This window comes from Pyxicephalus adspersus, chromosome 6 (genome assembly GCF_032062135.1).
Source record: "Pyxicephalus adspersus chromosome 6, UCB_Pads_2.0, whole genome shotgun sequence".
Lineage (NCBI taxonomy): Eukaryota > Metazoa > Chordata > Amphibia > Anura > Pyxicephalidae > Pyxicephalus > Pyxicephalus adspersus.
The window spans coordinates 37,984,363-38,006,071 of NC_092863.1; the positions used below are offsets into that span (position 1 = coordinate 37,984,363).

The following is a 21,709-nucleotide window of genomic DNA, read 5'->3' on the forward strand; positions in this document are numbered from 1 at the left end:
TGGCAGGGAGGGAGGGAGAGAAATGAGGGGGGTGAGAGGAGAGCTGAAGGAAGAATACCCAGATAAAACCAATCTCCTCTGCACTATGACGGTTTGATTATTTTATTATAGCCGGACCTGCTGCTTTGTATACATTCTGCCATCAAGTGAAATACTTGGAGCATTCCAAGGCATGAAGTCTCTATTTTTACTTCTTTTGATGTCTCCTGCTGTAGCTACAATGGTGCTGAGAGAGGTACTTTGCTTTGGGTGTACAGTAACTATATCATCATTTAAAAGCAGATCTGTGTTCAGTACATTCCCTATCCTAGGAAACCCCTCATTATCCACATGCATTCACTGGGTGATAGTTTGGGGTTAATAATGGCCTGTGTTAGGAAGCTCTGAGGATAGGGAAGACATGTGAGTGAAGAATAGGTTGAGTAGTATTGAGATAGTGAGTGTAGGGTGCACATTAGGCGCTGGTTGGGCAGTGTCTAAACACTTGCAGTGCTCCCACTCTCTCCCTCCCCTCCCCATCATTACACTAAGCTGTGTGCAATAGAACAGCTTGTATTTCTCTGTCTATTCTGCTCACACTGCCCTCCAGAGAGAGATACACAGAAAGGAGACACATACACAGGAAAGGAATACAGAAAGCCACACTATAGACCTAGCAGAGCTGCCCTTCCTGTAACCCTAATGTGTCCCCATCAGTGGCTGGAAGAAGATTCCCCTCCATGGCAATGATAAGAGCTGCTGGAATGATCTGCCTGTCTCTGACAATCTGAGTGTTCGCAGGGAAGGATCCGCTGTGTCTGGCAATGAAATCCCAGCTTTTCCTGCAGCCATACGGCAAATCTAGCACGGGATGAGGAACACGCTAATTTCCCCCTCTGATCACATCTGAAAGATCCATCCATTTTACTGGAAGCAGGGCAGAGGATTGTGCATGTGCTCCAGGCTCCACCGTCATTTCTGGGAGGAAAGCGAAGACTGAGAAGATCATCTTTTGCAGCAGCAAGCAAGGGCCTTCCACCGACAAAGAAGAAAAGGAGAGCAATTCACTCCCAGGTATGACAAAGCTGGGGTCAGGGTAACAGGGGCCCCCACAATGTCCTGGCTGCTGGGGCACACTCCAGGCTACACACTTGTGTCACTACAATTATTAGCTGGACATTGGCACACTTTTATTTCTATGGATTTGTATCAGGCCTCTAACCACTACCAAAAAGCATGGCTTTTATAGAAAGACTAAAATTATTGCTGGAACTTCCAGGTACTCATCTGTAATATACTTATTCGGGTACAGTATAGAAAAGGGAACACATCATATTTTATAAAAATACAGTTGATGTATTAATATATGCTTCTTACGTGATTCCCTAATTCAGGAACAATACAAGCTATTTCATCAGAAACAATAAAAATAATATTTGCCTGCAGCATAAGAAATGTTCAGCTCTAAAAAAAGCCTTTTTATATTGGTTGTTAAACTCTAATTGAACTTTAAGCTGTATCTAAGCAAATTCTATATATTTATTTATATATACACACACATAAAACATTACCTAAGTTCTCTGTTACTTGTTGCTTATTCTTTGTGCTTTGTGTGTTTATATGTATATATACATATAAATATATATATATATATATATATATATGAATAGATATAGATATATATACCAATATACACACACATATATATATATATATATATATATATATACACACACACACACACATATATATATATATATATATATATATATATATATTTACATCTATCTACACACATATATTCATACATATATAAAGTGTTCGGAGGGGAGAGATGTTCTATCTCCAGGTATGTGTAGTGGTCAGAAGCACAGAAGTTGGGTCTTTTTGCAGGAATGTCAGTTATCTGGTCACTGGCTCAGTACAAGCACTGTCAGCTGGAAATAGTTTAGGATTAATTAGGTCGAGAAGAGTCAATGTAAATGTATATACAGTAGAAAAGAGAAAGCACGACAAGCAGTAACATTCCTGTGATCCTCTTGTCCTTCCTGATATAGGGCATCACTAAATTAAAATGTAATGACATGTAATGTCATCTTTAAAATTTGTTTTCTAAAGATATGTATATAAATATATAATGGATAGGTAGTAGTGAATTTTATAAACTATAACTGGATCTAAGTATCTACCATGTACATATATAATTATAATAATAATAATTCAATATTATTTTATAATAACAATTTTATATATTATATAAATAAATAAATATCCACTCGATGTAAAATGACAATTGACACATGCAGTACCAAATACAAATATAATATGCATAGACAATTTCAGGAGTACATTTGTACAGACCATCGTACATATTTTGTGTATACACGAGAATACTGATTTACTAAAGGATTTGAGAATATTCACAAAGTAAATTAAGTGAATATTCAGTTTAATGATTCAAGCATTATTTCTTATTATATTTTTTTATACATGTAATGATTCATCATTTAAGTGTGCAGATGAAATGGGTAAGCAGGGATTTTCTTTTGATAATACTGGGTAAATGAAATGAATATTGACACATTTTATTATGTGAATTGTATGCTGTGAATTTACTGTTTACTAAATTTGCCTGAAATGTTTGTGTACTATGATTTGATATTGACTCTGTTTTAATTATTACAATTGTAGCTCAGTTCATACTACTATATAAAGATCTTTATTTGTAATCTTTTTATGAGTGTAGAAGAATGTTATTTTACATTCTCATTGGAAGCCGCTGAAAGTAACTTTTCTGAAAATAACTTTTCATTATCGGTGTGTGTTTAACTACATAGTATTACATTGAATTACTATTTTGTAAACTACATTTTGTTTGATCGAATTCAGTGTAACAAATATTTGCAAATTGATTTTGTTCTCCACTCTGCTGCAGATTAATTGATATGTAAGGCATAATTACTGCTGTACATGGAACTTAACATGGATATAAAATACATAGCGATAAGGATTTTACATTGATGAGCAGCTCGGATAGTCGTGCCTTATGTGGCCTTCTTGTCGCAGTAGTAGCTGATGTTGTGACTTGTATGTGTGAACAGACACATTGAGGAAAGTACTCTTGATGAACCTCACCTTTGTGTTTGAGTACAGGGACTTACTGTAACATGGCAGACACCGATGAGGGCTATGGGATGCCTGATACCCCGGTGGAAGCAGATCACAAGGAGCTGCAGTGTGATCCCAAACAGGACAGTCAGCTGGGGGCCAGCAGCAAGACCCCCACCTCTCCACAAGCTGCCTTCACCCAGCAGGTAAGCAATGTGAGTAATGCCATTGGACTTTCCAATACAATCCCTACATCGATTACTATTCTTGTTTTATTTTGTATTCCTTTTTTTTTACTTCCTAATAATATTAGTATAACCAATAGCTAAGACCCGATCGTGATTATTTCTTGGTGAGACTGTCACAGCTGTACTGACAGCTGCCATGTCCCGACATGAGGACCTGACTGGACACAGCTCACATCCCAAATCCAGGCCATTACCCCAAGAGCAGCCCCAACAATAAATAAAGGAAATCACTGTACACATAGAAATCTGAGCACACCAATGTTTTATAAATCCCCATGCCAGATCCTCAGGGCATATTTCCAATTACTATTGTACACTACAACTATATTCATGTATTTCTAGTGCTTGTAATGTGTGCCATGATGATGAGCGCCCAGTTCAGAATCAAAAATACACACACACATATATAATATATATATATATAATAATCATATATCCTATACACTCATATCCCAGGAATGTATACTTCCCATCTGATTGCCTTGGAATCCAGCCTCCTTCATTCCTATGTTTTTGATTGTGTCTAATAATCGGCTGTTTTAGTAATAGATTGAATATTACCTTGCTCTATATTCACTTTAAATGCCCAGTTTTAGAAAATAAAATGCGCCCACTTCAGCTTTTGAAGAGCACAAAGTTAGATTCAATTAAATAAAATTCTACAATATCATACTCTGGTGATAAGCTGTTATTTATTTACAAACTGGAGTATATTCGTCCCAGTTATAATGTGCATAAAAAAAAAAACTTTCATCCAAAATGACATTACATTGTCAGTGGTTAAACCTGTGACTGCTAGTCATTACTTTAAATAATACTTTTTATATTGTACATGTAAAATATATGATATATATATATATATATATATATATATATATATATATATGAATAAATGTATATATGTATTACTGGTATGTTTTAGAATAAGTAAATAGGTTACCAGCAGACAAAGTGTAGTAAAGAAACAAGACCAAAAGAGAAGTGTTACTCATAGCAACCAGAATTATGCTTCATTGGAAACTTTTATTGGCTGTTCTGGGGAAAGGCATTCATTTTTCCTTTCTTGTATAAATCATAGTTAACAAGATAAAAACTTGGCTGAAGTTTTTCAAGTTCACATTGTATTGACATATATATATATATATATATATATATATATATATATATTGCTGTGCACAATACTTTGAATACTTTGCTCATGTTTCTCTACTTGGAAACAATTGTATATTAACAAAGGAATGTCAGATAGAAGCACGTGATTTATTTAGCTATGCGGATCCAGTTTGTGATTAAAGCTGGAAAATAAAGCAGCAGTAACTGATAACTATTTGGCTCTCTGGCCAGGGAATGGAAGGCATCAAGGTATTCCTGCACGAACGAGAATTATGGATGAAATTTCACGAAGTTGGCACAGAGATGATCATAACCAAGGCGGGAAGGTAAGGGCACCACCATTGTGTTCTTGGTAAGTGTTATACTGGAGTATGGGGAATGCATTCTTCCCAAATGCTTTATTAGTCACACGTCCTAGTCAATTATTTTATTCATTAAACTGCCTGTCAGGTATTTGCTATGGCAATGTAGTAATGTGCTGCTAAAAAATAGAAAGGAGAGGAGGATTGGAAGGGGAGGAAAAGGAACCTCAGATCCCAAGACTTGTAGGACTTTAGTGTGATGAAAACTACCATTAGTTTTCCTTGTCTCATGGTAGTGCACATCATTCCTCATACCATCAACAATTATTACAAGTTTAGGGTTTAGGAGCTAGCAATCTAGTAGGCAGGAGCAAGAAACAAAAGTAAGGGATCGCTAATATACAAGAAAGTGTTTGTAGTGCAGGAAGAAATCTATAAATGTTGTATTACAGGTTACTATGTAAAGCAATATTATCCGACAATTCTTGTATTCGGATTCCTCTGTGCTTGTTCTGTAAGTAGTTAGACTATTTTTGTCATTAATTCCAGGTAGATCAGCCTGTGACACCAACAGGATCTGAGCACAAATTATAACACTGCCAGTGGTGGTAGCGCAGCTCCAGCAACATTACAAAAATAAGCAATGGAAATAAAAGTTTGTTCGGCAGTTTTATAATTTGTCACTGGGCAGCTCAGACTATATGCAAGTGTCAAGAGAAAAATAAAATCAAATAATTCAAATACAAATGACTACTACTATTAATATATGCACGCCGCTATAAAAAATATATATTTTTCGGCAAATGTGATCCTTTAAATACATTTATGGAAAACGTATAGGGAATCTATTGGAAATCCATCAGTTACAACAAAGTTAGCTGAAGTGTGTAATTTGTGAAATAGAGAGGGAAGATATGGAGGTAGCAGGGGGCTGCAGCAGGAGGGAGAAGTAGCCTTCCCCTGACCGGTCCTCCTTATCACTGAGCTGGGAAGATTTAGGCCGGTCTTTTCCTCTGCACTGGACACCATCCAGAGAGGAGATCTGGCACATCCTCCACCTATCCTCCTTACTTTCACAATCTAATAGAGACATCTGATTGTTACAGTGTTCTTTTTGTACTTTTTCTTTTTGTCCTGGAATATGTCCATGTGTTAATGCCACATGTATGTGCCCCATGATGTCAGTAAATGAATAGTCTATTGTGTGTGCAGCGTTTATTTGTCATTACTGGCACACCTTGTGTGTGACATTCTGCCTGCAAGTGGTTAATGTAAAAATTCATTTTTAAAGCTGGCTTTGTATATAAAGTCGTAGAACGTTCAGTGATGAATTAGACTTCGCAAATACTTTAGGATATCAGTTTCTTCCGAGGAGGCAAAGTAGTTTTACTGCAGTTTTGTTTAAAAGATAAAATAGCAGAATTAGGAGTGCCACATAATATTATACACAGAGATTGGGGCCCCTGTGTCCTGGGCTGTGTGTAGGTTGGATCGCTGCTGCGACAAAGGGATTTCTAGCGACTTTTCTGCCGCGCGGGCTGTAATGGTGATCCTAATATATGGAATAGTGTTATGAGTTTTATTATAGTGGGATCTCACAAAATCCGATCAGTAATAATAATATGCACAGGTCAATAACAATACACATCATATTGCATGTATATAAAAACTAAAAGGTGTGATTTCCTAAAGTATTCATAGGCTGCTCGGGGCTGTAAGACATGCTGCACTATATGGCATAGAAATACTATGATCGCTGGCTGTACACCAGAGCTAGGTGTTTCATACATGTTTGCAGTGCGACAAACAAGCATATCAATGAAATAAATAGAAAACAAAAAGAAAGAAATCTATTATATTAGGGATCTTGTAGCTCACAAACATTATACAAGTCCTGGGAATGGATGACTGATTCTGAGCATGGTCTCCAGATAACAGTAACATTTACTATAATAAACATCCAATCAGAAACAAGCACTGTGTCCCCACAATGATATGCAGCTTGTAAGTAATGATGATATCAGATTATAAAATCCTTAACAAACAAGAGCTTTGTTTACCACCTGTTGTAAGATACAGTATTATTTATTAATTCTATCATGCCAATATATTACAGTATCATGTACCCATGTAAGAATGAGATAGGTAAACCACCAGAGTATTCATGGAAGAATGATACCCAGAAATCACTTCCCATGGGCATACTAAAGGAACAGAGACTGTGAATGTTTGTGTTAGTAAATGAGCTGAAAAGTGAAAAGGACATTTAAAAAAGCAGCAGAATTTTCTTTTCATGTGATTGGATGTGATCTCAGCTTCTACCTATCTAAAAAGCTAAATGAATATCTTTTTTGCTTACTATAGTAAATTCACCCCACTGTACAGAGTGAACATGCTGGCTGTCGTTTAAATTCGGAGCCCAGCAGCAGCTTGCACAAATAGTGAATAATCTGTGAAGATAGTATTCACCTAAGTTATAATTGTCCTTAAGGACTGTAAAATATTTCTTCTAATATAACTTGGACTCTCAGTGCCTAATTATTTATGTTACCTTTAGAGAAGTTTTTAACTCTTATCAGATTCCCAGATATTTGAAGGTGGCCCCATAGAAACCTACAGAAAATAAATAGGCATAAATGTGGAGTTGCCAGCAACAACCAATTAGGTTTCACCTGGAAAAATAAAATGAATGTAGTCAGGGCCAGCAAATGATATTTTGAGCTCCTTTTCTCTTTGCTATAACTTAAATTAATTTTTAATTTAGCTTGGGGGTGGGGCTTTTATATGATCCAAATGTCACTTTCCCCATATAATACATGACAGTGGAAGCCTTTGGCATTTTAATAATGAATAATGTGAAAGGGGATAAATGTTTTTGTTTATTACAGCCTGTCACAACCCATCAACAGCACTGCTACAAAATAATTATACTCCTGAAATATAATTTATGTTATAAATTATATTTAATTAACTTATTAACTTATGTTAAAGCTTTATTTGGCTGTGTTATTTGTACTTCAGGATATTAGAAATAAATAAGAGGACACTCTTGCTGAATATATCATTTTAATTTCTGGTTGGTCACCCTGATCAGTAAGGTGTAGAGGCTGTTTAGGTAACGTTCACATTTAATTAATAATAGTGATTAGGGTGAATTGAATGCTAAACGTGTACAATTGAAATTTTAAAAACATGACTAGTTAAATATATTGAACACAAGTACAGTAAATAGTCTTTAATGATTCATCCACAGCCTATCTAATGTCCTCATTAATCACTATTTAAGAAACTTGCCTCTGTAGTGTGACCTACTTTTAAAGTGAATCCCCAGGTCTGTTTATCAGTGGACAGTCTGTTACAGCAATCTATAGTCGGTATATTTACAGCAACCTGCCTTAGTGTATTGAAGATATGTTTTCTGAATTATCTGTAAAAGGTCAGATAAAGCCATAAAGAAATATTCTGACACATAGTTTCCCCAAATACATATTTCATTAATCCTCGCTGTGACATTCTAAGCAGAAAATATCATTTCCCATTTTTCATTGTTGTTTACCAAAATCTCATCACTGCAGGACTGGAGCAGGTCCAGCAATAAATTCAGCGCCACTTTTACCACAGTAAGGGGAATTCAGAACAAGAAGGAGGACACTTTCCACAGAAATAACAATTGCTGTGTAATATAACATATTATATTGGGAAATATTTCCCTTGTTTTGCTATTTCTTGAGGATGATAGTATGAGAATTTGACTATGCCAATAAAATCACAGACATAGGGAAAGAATAAATTACCCCTTCAGCTCATATCTATGTTTCTAGTAATACCTTCTTCAATGTGTAATTTCTTTCATACAAATTTTACAAAATAATGATTTTTTATTTAAAAATATTTAATAATAATATACACAAGAGAAGTAGATTTCATACATAAAATTGTTTTCCCCAAAACAATAAATACCAAGGCCTTTGTGGACACCCTGTGGCCATTTTGTGCTAGCCTTGGGCCCTGTCAGTGAACACAGGGTGTATTTAATTGATAACATGACTACAATTGTGATCTTTATTAGTTTCATCTACCATGACCCTAGTCTCTGACAGCCTCCTACAATGTCTTCGGAATCTAACCACACCTGTAGAATGTTCTCAGACCATTTCCTCTAGTAAATCTGAAGTCTCTGACACTATTCTGTTGCATTACATATAGAGAATTATCATGTGCAGACTTTGTTGTGATGTTGGAGTTTGCAGCTGAGACCCTCAGTACATTGTAAGTTAACATTTACTGTCTTAAGTCTGCCAGTGATTTGCAGTGGAAGAGCGGAGCATAAAAAGCTATAATCTCCAGCATGCATACAGAAATCAAATGCTGACAGTCTAAAAACATCTCAATAAAATAAATAATGACACCTTGTAATATGCTTTAAACAATGATAAAAAGCCTTTAAATTTAAGCTAGAACTTTATCTCCATATTGGTTTGGCATGGATGTACAGAGGCTGCAAAGTTGTCAGAACCTTCCACAGGCTATACAGCTGTGTAATACAACAGTTGTAAGTGAATTGCAGATGGTATACTAAGACAAATCTTTGAGCATTTTTTTAATATTTTTATCTTTGTAGACCACTATTTGGCTGGAATGTGTATTTAAAGCAAATCTGTTATGTGTGAACCAAGATTGCATCATTGTAGGTCAGAAAAAGCACCAACACCTAATCCATGACAAGCAACCAGTAGTGGAAATACAGTTTTATTTAACATGTCTCTTTGACAACATAGCGAAATGTTGCACAGACGCTGTTGGGATCTGTTATCCTCTTTGTTGTTTTAGTATGTTTGATAAACTAACATTTAAGTGAAATGCAATAGTACAGTGTTATTAATGTAATTTAACAATACCTAAAAAAACATTCTATTAATTAGGTAAAGGAAATCATCCTTATACTTTTACCTGAAACTGGTTATTTAAAAGAAAAGTAATCAATTTTCCTCAACAAAGCATTTGAATACAAAAGCATACATGTATGTAATTGAAGTAGCCCTATTGGCATGTTCCATAACCAGACCACAAAGAAACAATAAATGAAATATTGCCACAAAAGTGGTTATGGGAAGACACTGGGGAGTATGTGATATATGACCTATCTGCAAATATTACAATCTCTAATTATAGTATAGACTCATAATTTAACACAACTTTAGTTTGGAACAAATTCATGTTTTTTGTTTCTAAGTCCAGTTAAATTGATCTTTCTATCATCACATTGGCAGCTGTAGAGTCAGGCTATCACAAGTTGTTCATTTATTCCTGTGTCATATAGAATGGTATGTCTGGGTAAATACAGTAAACTAGATATAATTTTTACAGTGGGAGGACAAACTTGTGTGTTTGGCCAATTAATATAAATTTGTGAATGGGGGTGACACCCTACATGAGTAAAGTTGTCTGGAGCGTCTCAGAATGATACAAATATTCCAGACTTGTTTCTCCACAAATGTTCAGCATGAACTCATTTAAAACTCTTTCTGATATTTGCTTAGTTCGAGTTATTGTGTTCTTTTCCAGACGAATGTTTCCAAGTTACAAGGTGAAAGTCACTGGCCTCAATCCAAAGACCAAGTATATTCTTCTAATGGATATTGTGCCAGCTGATGACCACAGATACAAATTCGCTGATAACAAATGGTAGGTACAAATGTTTTTTTTTTCATATATTTGCTTGTAATGTGTTAGGCCATGTACACAGGAACTTTGGCTATACCAAAGGCCTTCTGTTTGCAGTTTGATTATGGAAGATCCTTGTTTCACCAGAAACCTGTTGTTTTCATTGTAGTTTGTAGTGCAAAGTGTTAGCCTTGCATATTCCACTTACTATACTATACCATTTATTTCAGATAAATACTGGTTGTATTGTATACGATTATAGAATCTTTGGTAAACAAGTCAGAAAATTCCCATAACAATATTCACTGCCTATCACCTACCTCCAACACTCTTTATAACCCTAAAAGTTTATCTTATATCTCCCAGATTTTTGGTTCTTTAAATAAAATGCAGCACTGGTCCAATTTATTCACACGTCATTTGGAGAGGTTCACATGACTGCCTAAAAATTTAATAGCTAATTTACTGAAGAAGTTGATAATCGTTACACAATAAATTGTGTGAATATTTGCTTCCATACCCACTCATGTAAAAGCACATTCTTGATGGCTTTTTTCATCTGCAAATATTTGGACAATAAAAATGAATTTTTGACAATTTATTTTATATAGGTTCTTAACATCCTAAGTAAACCAGCATCCCCATGCATACAGATGTACAATTATGCATGCATTTGCTCAACAAATATTTTTTCTTAGTATATAGCCTTCAGTAAATCACCCAGTAAATACATCACTTCAGTAATTACTGTGTGTTTTTAAACATTCCTCCATGCTATACTTGGTGCTCCTGTCTATTTTTCCTGAAAATACATGTAAAAAAGTTTTCCCTTAATCAGCAACAAGTAAATTGATGCAGATAAAACTGAAAATGTAGTAACATAAACAATGTCTAAAATGTCATTTTTCTTCTGTCAATTAAAATATTTGTCACAAAAAGTTGCAAATCCCCATGTTACATGTGAAGAATGTAAATACTCATTTATCCTGCTGTCTATTGGAGATACATCTTTCTCTGAAATTAGTTCAGAAACTGACACTACTATGTCTTGTAAATACATGAAGGTTGGCGGGGGTGCTCTGTATAACACAGACTATAAATACCCCTGGAAGTGTCAGTTTCTGAACAGACTTTAGGGGAGGATTTCTCTCCAGTGGAAACACATTTAGCCATAAGGTAGGGGTACAGATAGATATTTACTCTCGCCTCTAAAATGTATCATGCTTTTTTCAAATGTTAATAATGTGACACAGTGGTTTTAAGCTTAACCCTTATTCTAAGACCATTAACCATTTAAACTTAATGTCCCCATTAAAGGGCATATGTACTACCACTGATTACACATTTTAACAGAGAAGCTGTAAATTAAAGCACCCTTTCTTGTCTTTTAATGTTATTTTATTCATTCATATTGATCTTGCAAGATGACAACAAAAACTCTAAATTTGGGTTTCAAACAGCTTAGAAACAGGGGGTTCTAAGCTGTTTGCATCCACAATGCTTTCGGATACAGAGATGAATGAGGGATTGTTGTAAAATGTATTTCCTGCTGGTTTAGAGTATATAAATTCTTTACTCTGTATGATCTAGGCACAGGTTAACATTAAGATGAACCCCCCCACCCCAAATCTAAATAGTATTTACAAAAAACTATTTTTTTAACACTGAAAAAATCAACCTAAAATAAAATATATTTATTTAAAAAATATACAGTAAATGCTGTCTCATCAGTCTCATCCCTAGTGCCAAAACATGACCCCACATACTTTAACCCATTACTGGTGGAACAGTGCCCTAATTGTAACACTCTGCCTTGCATCTGTGGTTCATCAAACATTTCTTTTCCTAATTAAGATTTTTCCCACAAATCACATCTTTGTACACAATTCTTAAATGTGCTTGCTAGATTGTAGTCTGTGAGCACAGCTTGTTAATAAACCTCTCTACCTTCATATTGTATATCTTTACAATTACATTACAGAAAACGTGTTTAGGTACTCTGGTATGGCGTAATCTAGAAATCAAGTGATTATCTTCTTGCTATCAATATAGTCACACAATACTTATCCAGGTGTTGCAAGGACCACTATTTGTAATAGGTTAGAAGCAGTGAGTTAAACTTTTGCATGATCAAGCATTATCCATGTAATATGTAGCAGTCCTAAGGCTTTGCTCATAGCCACTGCATTCTGCAGCAACATTTGTTTATCTAAAACAAACACAAGTAGTGCCTAATAGGGTTGTCTTACAAAAAGAGAGAATGTTCATTTTACATAAAGTGAATGTTCTCTGAGCCTTAGCAAATATTTAAAAGCCATGTTCACTTCAATCAACCAATCACGTGTTGGTAAAAATGATGTTATTGGGATTTTGTTTCAATTTGCAGTGTTTAGCTTCTATTTTGTTAGGTGAACATCATCAACTCCCTTGCATGTATTTCTCTTGGTAATACACTGTTATATGGGGGAGAGCTTGCTGTGGACTTGTATTGTTACATAAGCCCCCTCAGTATTATTTGTCTATTGTTTTGGGTTCATCATGAGAAGAGTGGAAAGGAAAACATGTTTTACATGTTCATATTCTACCTTCCATTACTGTTCCATACAGAAGCCAGCTAATCTGCATGCCAAGTGAGTTTTTGTCAGGAAATGGATAATATATTAGGTAATATAGAAGGTAAACAACACAGCCAACACAGTGAATGGTGCATGTGTTTTCAAAGATAATTTATTGAGGATATATTACTAATGAAAAATTATATGCTCATTCCAAGTAACTGTTTTTAAATTAAACACAATCATATGAAAAAAATGTGGACATTCTCTACTATTTCCTTAGTAAATCAACTCCAATATGGGGAAGGTTTTTTTGGATACTAGGCCAAAATGAAGTAAAACGTTTCAAAATGTAGTTTTATTCTTGAATAAATAAAATGTAATCTCCGTTCATCTAACAAATGCAAAAGAAAGGTACTAAATAATGTAATGTGAAAAATATTGTATTGTGATACTGCAAAACAAACTCAAATTTGAAATTGTATGTAGTGATAAAGGAATATATGTTAAAAATAGGTGTAAAGGTAATTATGTTGTCATGTTTATAGGTACAGAGAAATGGAAATTGAGGAATGCCGTTTTAGGCACTCACTAGATTTTAGTTATATTTTTGTAACATGACACTTCCTCTTTAGATAAAGCAGTTTCAGTTCAGACCAGATGCCTCATACAGCTTTTATGCTAACTGACTTTGTCAGATATAAGTGTGGACTACAACATAACTATATGAGGTGAACAAGAAACAGAATCATTTTCGGTTCTGTTATCTAGTGTTTGATAGATAACTTGTACCCAGCTTTATTGAATACAAGCAGCAGGAATACTGATACATTTAAAGTTCCAGGTCTGACTGTTCTTGCCTGCTACAAAACCTCTAAGTACACATGACTAAAGGCCACAATACTCCAAAAAGCCAACTATTAGCAATGCATAAAAAGTTTTATTGCAGCTCAGTGAAATATATTGAGAAGACCTAACACTTTGGTGTATTTCATGCTGGTTAGCCATAAAATGATCCAGTAAAATCTCCTATCAGTATATAGGACTCACCACAGCACAAGGTGGAACTAATACCAGCTGCTATTGATTTAGAGCCCACTATCAATCAGATAAAACATATCAAGTTCTACCCAAATAAACCTGCTTACAAAGGAAACATGCAAAAAAAGGCTGTCATCTAATTCTACAATTTAAAAAATTTAAAAAGTAATTATCAATGCCACAATATAGAACAATTTAGATGTAATGCTAAAAAAACAAGAGTCTGGTCTGGTATGATCCATAACATGGCGACTGATGATCGATCCTTTCCCTAAGTGTTGAAGTCTGTAAATCTGAATAAGATATTAAAGGACTCAATATAGATTTGTGCCGGGCCCTGTTGCTATTTTTTACCTGTGTTTCCACAGGTTTTTTTAGCTTTGAAATAAATCAAATATATGGTATATGTTTTTATTTATTTATGACATATTGACAAGATAAATGTATAACTGTAATAAGAATATTGTTGAAACAAATAGCTCAAGTCTGAAGCACTTCTAGATAGCAAGACATTTTTGGATTTGGAGATTAATTGAGGTTTAGTTATATTTGCATGGTGCAGAACATAATGACATTTTATGAGAGTTGAATGTAGCGGCAACGCTTTAAAGGCTTTGTAAGGCTCAAGATAGTTTTACTGTATATCACATCTTGTTCTATTTAGAAATGGGAGTTCCTTACACAAGCCACAGTTTTAAATCTGTGTTTTTGGCTTAGGAGCAGAGGAACACATTCTGTGTAAACTTTTGACTGTGAAATGCTTCTGTTTGTAATTGTTCACTGAAACCAGTAAGTTCTGGACCTAAACTTTTACTTTCTAAAAAATCTACTCAATGTATTAACAAGACAGATAATGACAGCAAAGGCAAACAAGTAAAAATATCATCCTTATTACATAAAACCTGAGCAGTATGTCTGCCAATTCCTCCATTAGGTATCCTAATGTAATGACCGAGAGTGGTTTAGGCAAGGACTAAACAACATATTGCCACAGATGTCAGAGTCATAGATTGCATATTGTCAAAGATGCAATATGCAATAAAGAAATCAGGGTATGAATGTTTCTTTCAGAATCTAGTGACACAGGTGCTCTATTTTGTGATATTCCCTTTCAGTACTAATGTGTCCATACCTATAATGGAAAATGTTGCATCTCTAAAAAATATTTTGTGACATTCAAAGCATGCAGACCCAAAAAGCCAGACAGCATATAATGTTTTTATGATTATTGCAGTCCAAATTTAGTCAAAAATCCTGTAGCATGGCTATAATTTATTTGTCTGTGGCTAGTAACTTATGGGTCTTGGGGTCATCAAATCTTAGGATACTAAAAAGAAAAGTTAGGTTGTCACTTAAATTGGGACTATAGTGTCCATTAAAGGGTATGGGTTGCAATTGGTGCATCTCGAAGGCTGTACCCAGAAAGGGTTACTAAGTGTCACTTGGTATTAAAATAATAGGGATATATCAGCTGTGTAGTAGTAGTTGGCAACATAAAAGATAAGGCAGACGCCTGAACTGAGGGAAAGAAATAATATAGTAAACACAGAAATATGTATTTATTATAACAATATGGATAGAACTCTAAAGGGGTACAGCAAGCTTTTTTCTTGTTATGGTTCATTTGAAGGCCCAGAAAGAATCCGCAAAGTAGTCAGCAAGTAGTTAATACAAGCATACCTTTTTTTCAGATCCTGCAACTTCAAGACCTTTTATGTTAGGGCTATGATTTTCCCTCAAACATTCCCGGGTGGAAAATCTTCCAGGTCCATGTGTTGTGGTAGTAATTGATTCTCCACCAGGGAATGTTTGGGGAATGTCAGAATGTCACTCATTCAAATGTGACATTTTACAGAATACAATTTGCACTTTTCCTTATAGAGACTGTGGCGTTAGTAACTACAGTGGGTTGCAGATAGACAATTAAGTTTTGCTTCTCATAATGTTAATTAAACTCTGCATATTTGATAATACAAAACCCCACCTATTTTTGCCCAATTTTAATAAATCACTTCAATACTAGCCATCTTTATGACCAATAGAAAAAAGATAGTAGCAATTGTTATTGTGACCAGAAATGCAATATTTTAACCCTTCACTATCTATCCAAAACAAGGTAAAGAAGATTTGGTTTGGGGATGGATTTAAGCAATCAATTGCCCATGCTTATTGATACTTGATTCAAATAAAAAATGTGAAAGATTCCATTTCCTGTATCCACAAAGCTCCCATAGATTATATCTTCATATCAAAAATTGCCTTGTTTATCTTTGGATTATTCACAAAATATTCATATTTCATTAGATTTTATGCTTTCTTTTGATAACATAGGTCGGTCACTGGGAAGGCTGAGCCTGCGATGCCTGGGCGTTTGTATGTTCACCCAGACTCTCCTGCCACTGGTGCACATTGGATGAGGCAACTGGTTTCATTCCAGAAGCTAAAGCTCACTAATAACCATCTGGATCCTTTTGGGCATGTAAGTACCTCTACTTTCTGACAGATCAATGTATGCAGAAAAACTTTGTAAAATCGAAAAAACATTTTAACACATAGTTGTGGATATGTATTTACAATGTTATTAATAGAGGAAGTTAGAGGAATAAGAGCAGTTAGAGGAATAATATAAATCTTCAAGAGTGCAATCAAATACTAACAGAAACCAAAAGCCAAACACATACTGTATAAGGTACATTAACTTATATTATGGCATGCTTCTGAGTAATTGGATAAATAAGAGCTGAGATTGAAAGTTTAAGTATGGGTTCCCTATCCTTTCTGCATCCCCTCCTGCTAAGGGCTCAGTCAGCTGCCTCTCCTGTCTACCTCTTGGTCTAGCACTGCTCAGCACTTTTTTCTGCTCATCTTTGCCCTATTTGCTATTGTTCTCATCTTCCTGACGTATCTTAATATGTATCGTATAAATATATATACAAATGTGCAGCCAAAGCAACAACTACCAATTGTGTCTACTACAGATTGCAAATTTGTGATAGGGACTTCTACCACTTCCCTCCATGGCATTTGGCAGTGTTGACCTTAATAGCCAATGATTTTAAGGTAATGGGCCTGATTTATCAAAACTCTGGTAGACTGGAGAAGATAGACTATCATGGGTGGACCTTTGCTGATCCAGCAAACATGACGTGGATTTCTTAAAAATCATTTGCGATTAGTTAGCAGCTGTTTTCAATCCTGAACCAGATTCATTTTGGTGGACAACACAGGTTTACTCATTAATATTATTATTAAACAATATTTATATAGCGCTGACATATTATGCAGCACTTTACAAAGTCCATAGTCATGTCACTAGCTGTCCCTCAAAGGGGCTTACAATTGCATGATAGTTGATCCTCTCCATTCATGGAGAACTTTATTAAATCAGACCCAATGTGTACCTAAATCAAGAACAGGTAGCAGGTGAGCTGTCAGCCTAGCCCATATATCACTAGAGATCATAGTTGTTAATACACTGTAAATTGCAAGGGAAGAGGGTGACAAGGAATGTTTTTGTTTTCCTTAATTTTCCAGCTAACTACTCTGCAGCTTCCCAATAATTTTCAATATCAAGGCTTTGATTTGAAGCAAGAACATGCTAAAGGAGGTTGTCTAGTTGTTATTAAAATATAACAACCGTCGCTATTTTTATATTATGGCATAATCAATAGTGCTGCTGCCCACAATTCTTAAATGTTTTGAAACTTTTTTTTTTGGAACAACAAATAACTCCCTATTAGGTTATGGTCTATGAGACACTCTAGGGCTACCATAGCCATGGAAGGACTATATCAGACATAGAGGGTTATTTACAGCATGACCTAAAGTAGGAGGTTTAGGACTAATAAACATGCACCGCTAAAACAGATAAACAAATGCTTCTGACTGCACATAATTTAATGTATATTGACCTTAATAGTCTCCCTAACACGTCCAAGCCCCTGCTATGAATAATATTATTATGAGCATCACCTAAAAGTTTTGTTACAAACAACATTTAGGGTTTAGAAGTCAGATAGCAAAGACATTTATTTAAATTTTTAATAAAAAAATTCCTTTACACGTAATTTGAAAACTGAAATCAATATAGCATTAGAGATTTGTGTGTTTTATGTTTACTTTTAGTAAATCTATCTGAAAGAATTGAGTATATTCTACACACATCACTGCAAAAATGCAAATTGTTATGCATTAGAGAATAACAAAATACTCAGATTTGAACATGTGTACCACAACCTCATTACCAACTAGCACATAAATAGTTAGGTTCATTTTTTCACCCTAATTGTGTCTGTTTTATGTAAATTTAAAATTCACTGAACTATTTTCATTACAAATTAGAATTTTGGAGATTGTTGAATCCCAATTTACAACTGTGGCCCACTGCACAAAGTATTTTTTTAAAGATTTTAACCATTAGCTAGACACACAAGGCTAACATGCTGTGCAGAGAGAGATGAAAGGGCATAACATGTGCAGAGGTATTGGGCTGTATATTCATCTCATGGTTTTATTCTGTAAGTGAAATCATGCAGGTTACTATAGCAACAGACTGGGAACTCTGCCAAATGGAATCTCTGATATTGCTACAAAATATAGGTCCACTCTACACTTCTAGGCTTACACAACAGTATAGATTTATTTAAAGATACAATGGACATAAAATAGGTGTCTATTCTTATTCAAATACTTAGTTTTACTTTGTTATACTATTTTCTCATGGTTTTATTGTAGCAATTCTATTGAGCATTCTTTGTTATGCCAGGTGTGATTTAATAGAGAAAGTATATAATCACATAACTGGATTCCAATAAAAAATTAGCCATGACTCTAGGCAGGTAATAGGAAAAACATTAGGGGTTTGTTCCCATTAGTGTGTTGTATTAACAATCACGGTGCAAACATGTACATTAATGTGCAGCAATGCACAGCTGCTATAGGTTGTCATTCATTCCTAATGGCATCTCAAATACACTATACCAATGTAATACAGCACAGCGAACGGGAGCACAGGCCATGAGTTACCATGCAGTGTGCTTTAAAAATTGGGCACCCCATTCAAATTTTTTAAAGGTTCATAACATTTACTTGTATAAACTGCGTTGGTTCCAGACATTGCAGTCAAGCCTGGATCACTGTTGCAGTGTATTTCAGAAGACATGTCCTGAGAAATGTCAATGAATAGATAGTGTAGAAATTCACTTTAATTCTTCAATCATGTGAGAAGCACATTCCTTACTTATTTTATTTCTACATCATTATATTAAGAGCTAACTGGAATTTCCTTTTCACACCACTGGATAATCAAAGTGAATATTTACACAGGTAAAGATTTTCTCTTGGTTACCAATTTAGCCTTATTGTGCTCAATGAGATTCACTGTACATGAAGATGGAAACCATCATTTGTGAGCATTGGCCTTCAAGAGCATTATTGGGAAACATCTAATTAAAAGCAAGCATATGATTAAATATACCCACTGGCATGAGATGATAAGCAGCAAATATAGCTGATTATGGTGTAGCTCCTTCATACGTATTAAGATACACCGAAAGATATATATATATATATATATATATATATATATATATATATATATTATTAAACAGGATTTATATAGCGCCAACATATTATGCAGCGCTGTACATTAAATATGTTAAATATATTTTATATATAGTGAAAAAAAAGCAATCAAATTTTAAGTCCACATGCAATCACTTACTGAAATTAGGAATACTAGAACTGCTCAAATGTTAACCAATTTAATTCAATGTGTAAAGAAATTTTTAACTCCTTAAGTTTTTAAAATACTTTAATAAATGCATTGACCAGGGAAGGGTTACTTAGGACCTGTTGATGTGTGAGTCAAGTAGTACTGAGTTGATGGTAATTGTCAAGAATTACTCTGCAAGCAACGTGCTGGGCATATCCTTCCAGGGTCTGGTGTAGAAAAATTTCATCAGCCAGCGGGTAAACTTCGTGATCAGACGGTGGTTAACGCAGGTGATGCCAATGGAGACACACATTAAATTTCCCTCATACATCAGTGGATGAATGAACAGGGTTCTTATACATACACTGCTGTTTGGCAAGGTTGTGTTCTGTGGCTTTTCAGGATTGATGGAATGGTTGTCTTGGAAAAAAGGCAGAGAGAAAATGAGAGAGCAGCCTACAGGGAGACGTCAACCACACAAAAGGGGAGGGCTTCTGGGATTTAACCGTGTGTGTGATTCAGTCTACATGCTCCGCATGTTTCTTATGTTCTGTTTAAATAGAGTATGTTATTCTACTGTGTAATTATTAGGGTCAAATAGTAAAATTAAAAACCATTGTCCAAATACTCAGAACTGCTGATAATACCATATGTATGACTACAGCTCACCAAATACAAAATGTGTAGGATACATTTGTATGTAGGCTGCAAACATAAAGCAAATTCCACTGTAAAAATGCAAAGGTACCAGGCCAGCTCTGCAAAAACAGGTCACCCCTAGTAACAATAACATCATTAAATCAATGCTTTATGCAATGTATGTTCCATCAAAAGAGCACTCCTTTTTCTTTGCACAAAAGCAAATGATTCCTGAAAGACAACAAAGATTATCCAACATGTTGGAACATTTTTTTATGAAAGAAATATGCTCACAGTCTCTATAACAATATTGGAAATATTTGGCTTTAATATTTGGCCTATGATTTTAGGAATAAGGATATCCAGTTAATATCTGCTTGAACTGCTAAATATGTTAGTTTCTTCTCTTTATCCATCTAATATTTTTTGCTGCCTGAAGTATTTGGGAGAAAAGAAACGTGATCAGCTCACCTAGCAATCAAATGTGCATGATCCAAACAAAGTAAAAAAATCAAGCATGCTGTAGTAGTGAAAAAAAGTACAGGATTTTATCACTATAAAACTGTTCAGAGGCGGCAGCATATGAAATCCTTTATGCACTGATTGTAGCCAAAGCTGTGATAAACCCATCTCAGCCTAGCCTAACCACATCTATACCAATAATAACAATAGTACATACACAAGCCAAATCAATGCTCAAATTATATATATATATATATATATATATATATATATATATCAATTTAACAAGATGATTTTGGCCTCCAATGCTGTACCCAATGCTGTATCTGGTATAAACTGAAGGACACAGGTAATATTTATTTTATGGTCCAAATAATTATGGTCCAGTAGTTAGTTATACATGGCCTTCTACCTATATGTATCATGTAACAGATTTTTACATTAGGTCTGGTTTAGACTTTTGCAGTTTAACTGCAATGCATTTTAGGTGTTTTACATGTCCTACCATGTTATTCCATGTTATGTGCTGAAATTGCATCAAAGATAAAGCAAACATATTTCCACTGCACCCAAAATGCAGTGATGTAAATGGGGCTCTGTTACATTATCATCCCTATGTATTATTTAAAAAAGTCAAGGTGTTAGAAAAACTGAAAATATAGATTAGATGAGTCGTTATACATAGGGAAAGTACTTAACCATCACAATACAAAACATGACAGTATGAATATCAGTTTTTGATCCTTTTGTACTCAAAATATTTAGTTTAGTCTGTGCAAGAAGATATTTAATGTAGAATGGAAAACCAATGTCACATCTATCCAACAAAATAAATTAGGAATCAGTGCATAATACAAAATGATTACATCACCAAACATTGTTTAT

General features: G+C 34.7%; 1 protein-coding gene across 2 annotated transcripts in view; it reads left to right on the forward strand.

Annotated features, from left to right (window-relative positions):
- The first annotated feature begins 235 nt into the window (after positions 1-235).
- TBX5 (T-box transcription factor 5) overlaps positions 236-21,709 on the forward strand; it is a 39,122-nt gene continuing 17,648 nt past the window's right edge. The window contains exons 1-5 of one of the 2 annotated variants that reach the window (XM_072415328.1): positions 236-1,053; positions 3,133-3,302; positions 4,680-4,774; positions 10,316-10,435; positions 16,342-16,489. In XM_072415328.1, the coding sequence (XP_072271429.1) occupies positions 3,147-3,302; positions 4,680-4,774; positions 10,316-10,435; positions 16,342-16,489 (519 nt within the window). In that variant the 5' untranslated portion in view covers positions 236-1,053; positions 3,133-3,146. The remainder of the gene's footprint in view (positions 1,054-3,132; positions 3,303-4,679; positions 4,775-10,315; positions 10,436-16,341; positions 16,490-21,709) is intronic. The other variant, XM_072415330.1, reaches the window with a different exon arrangement.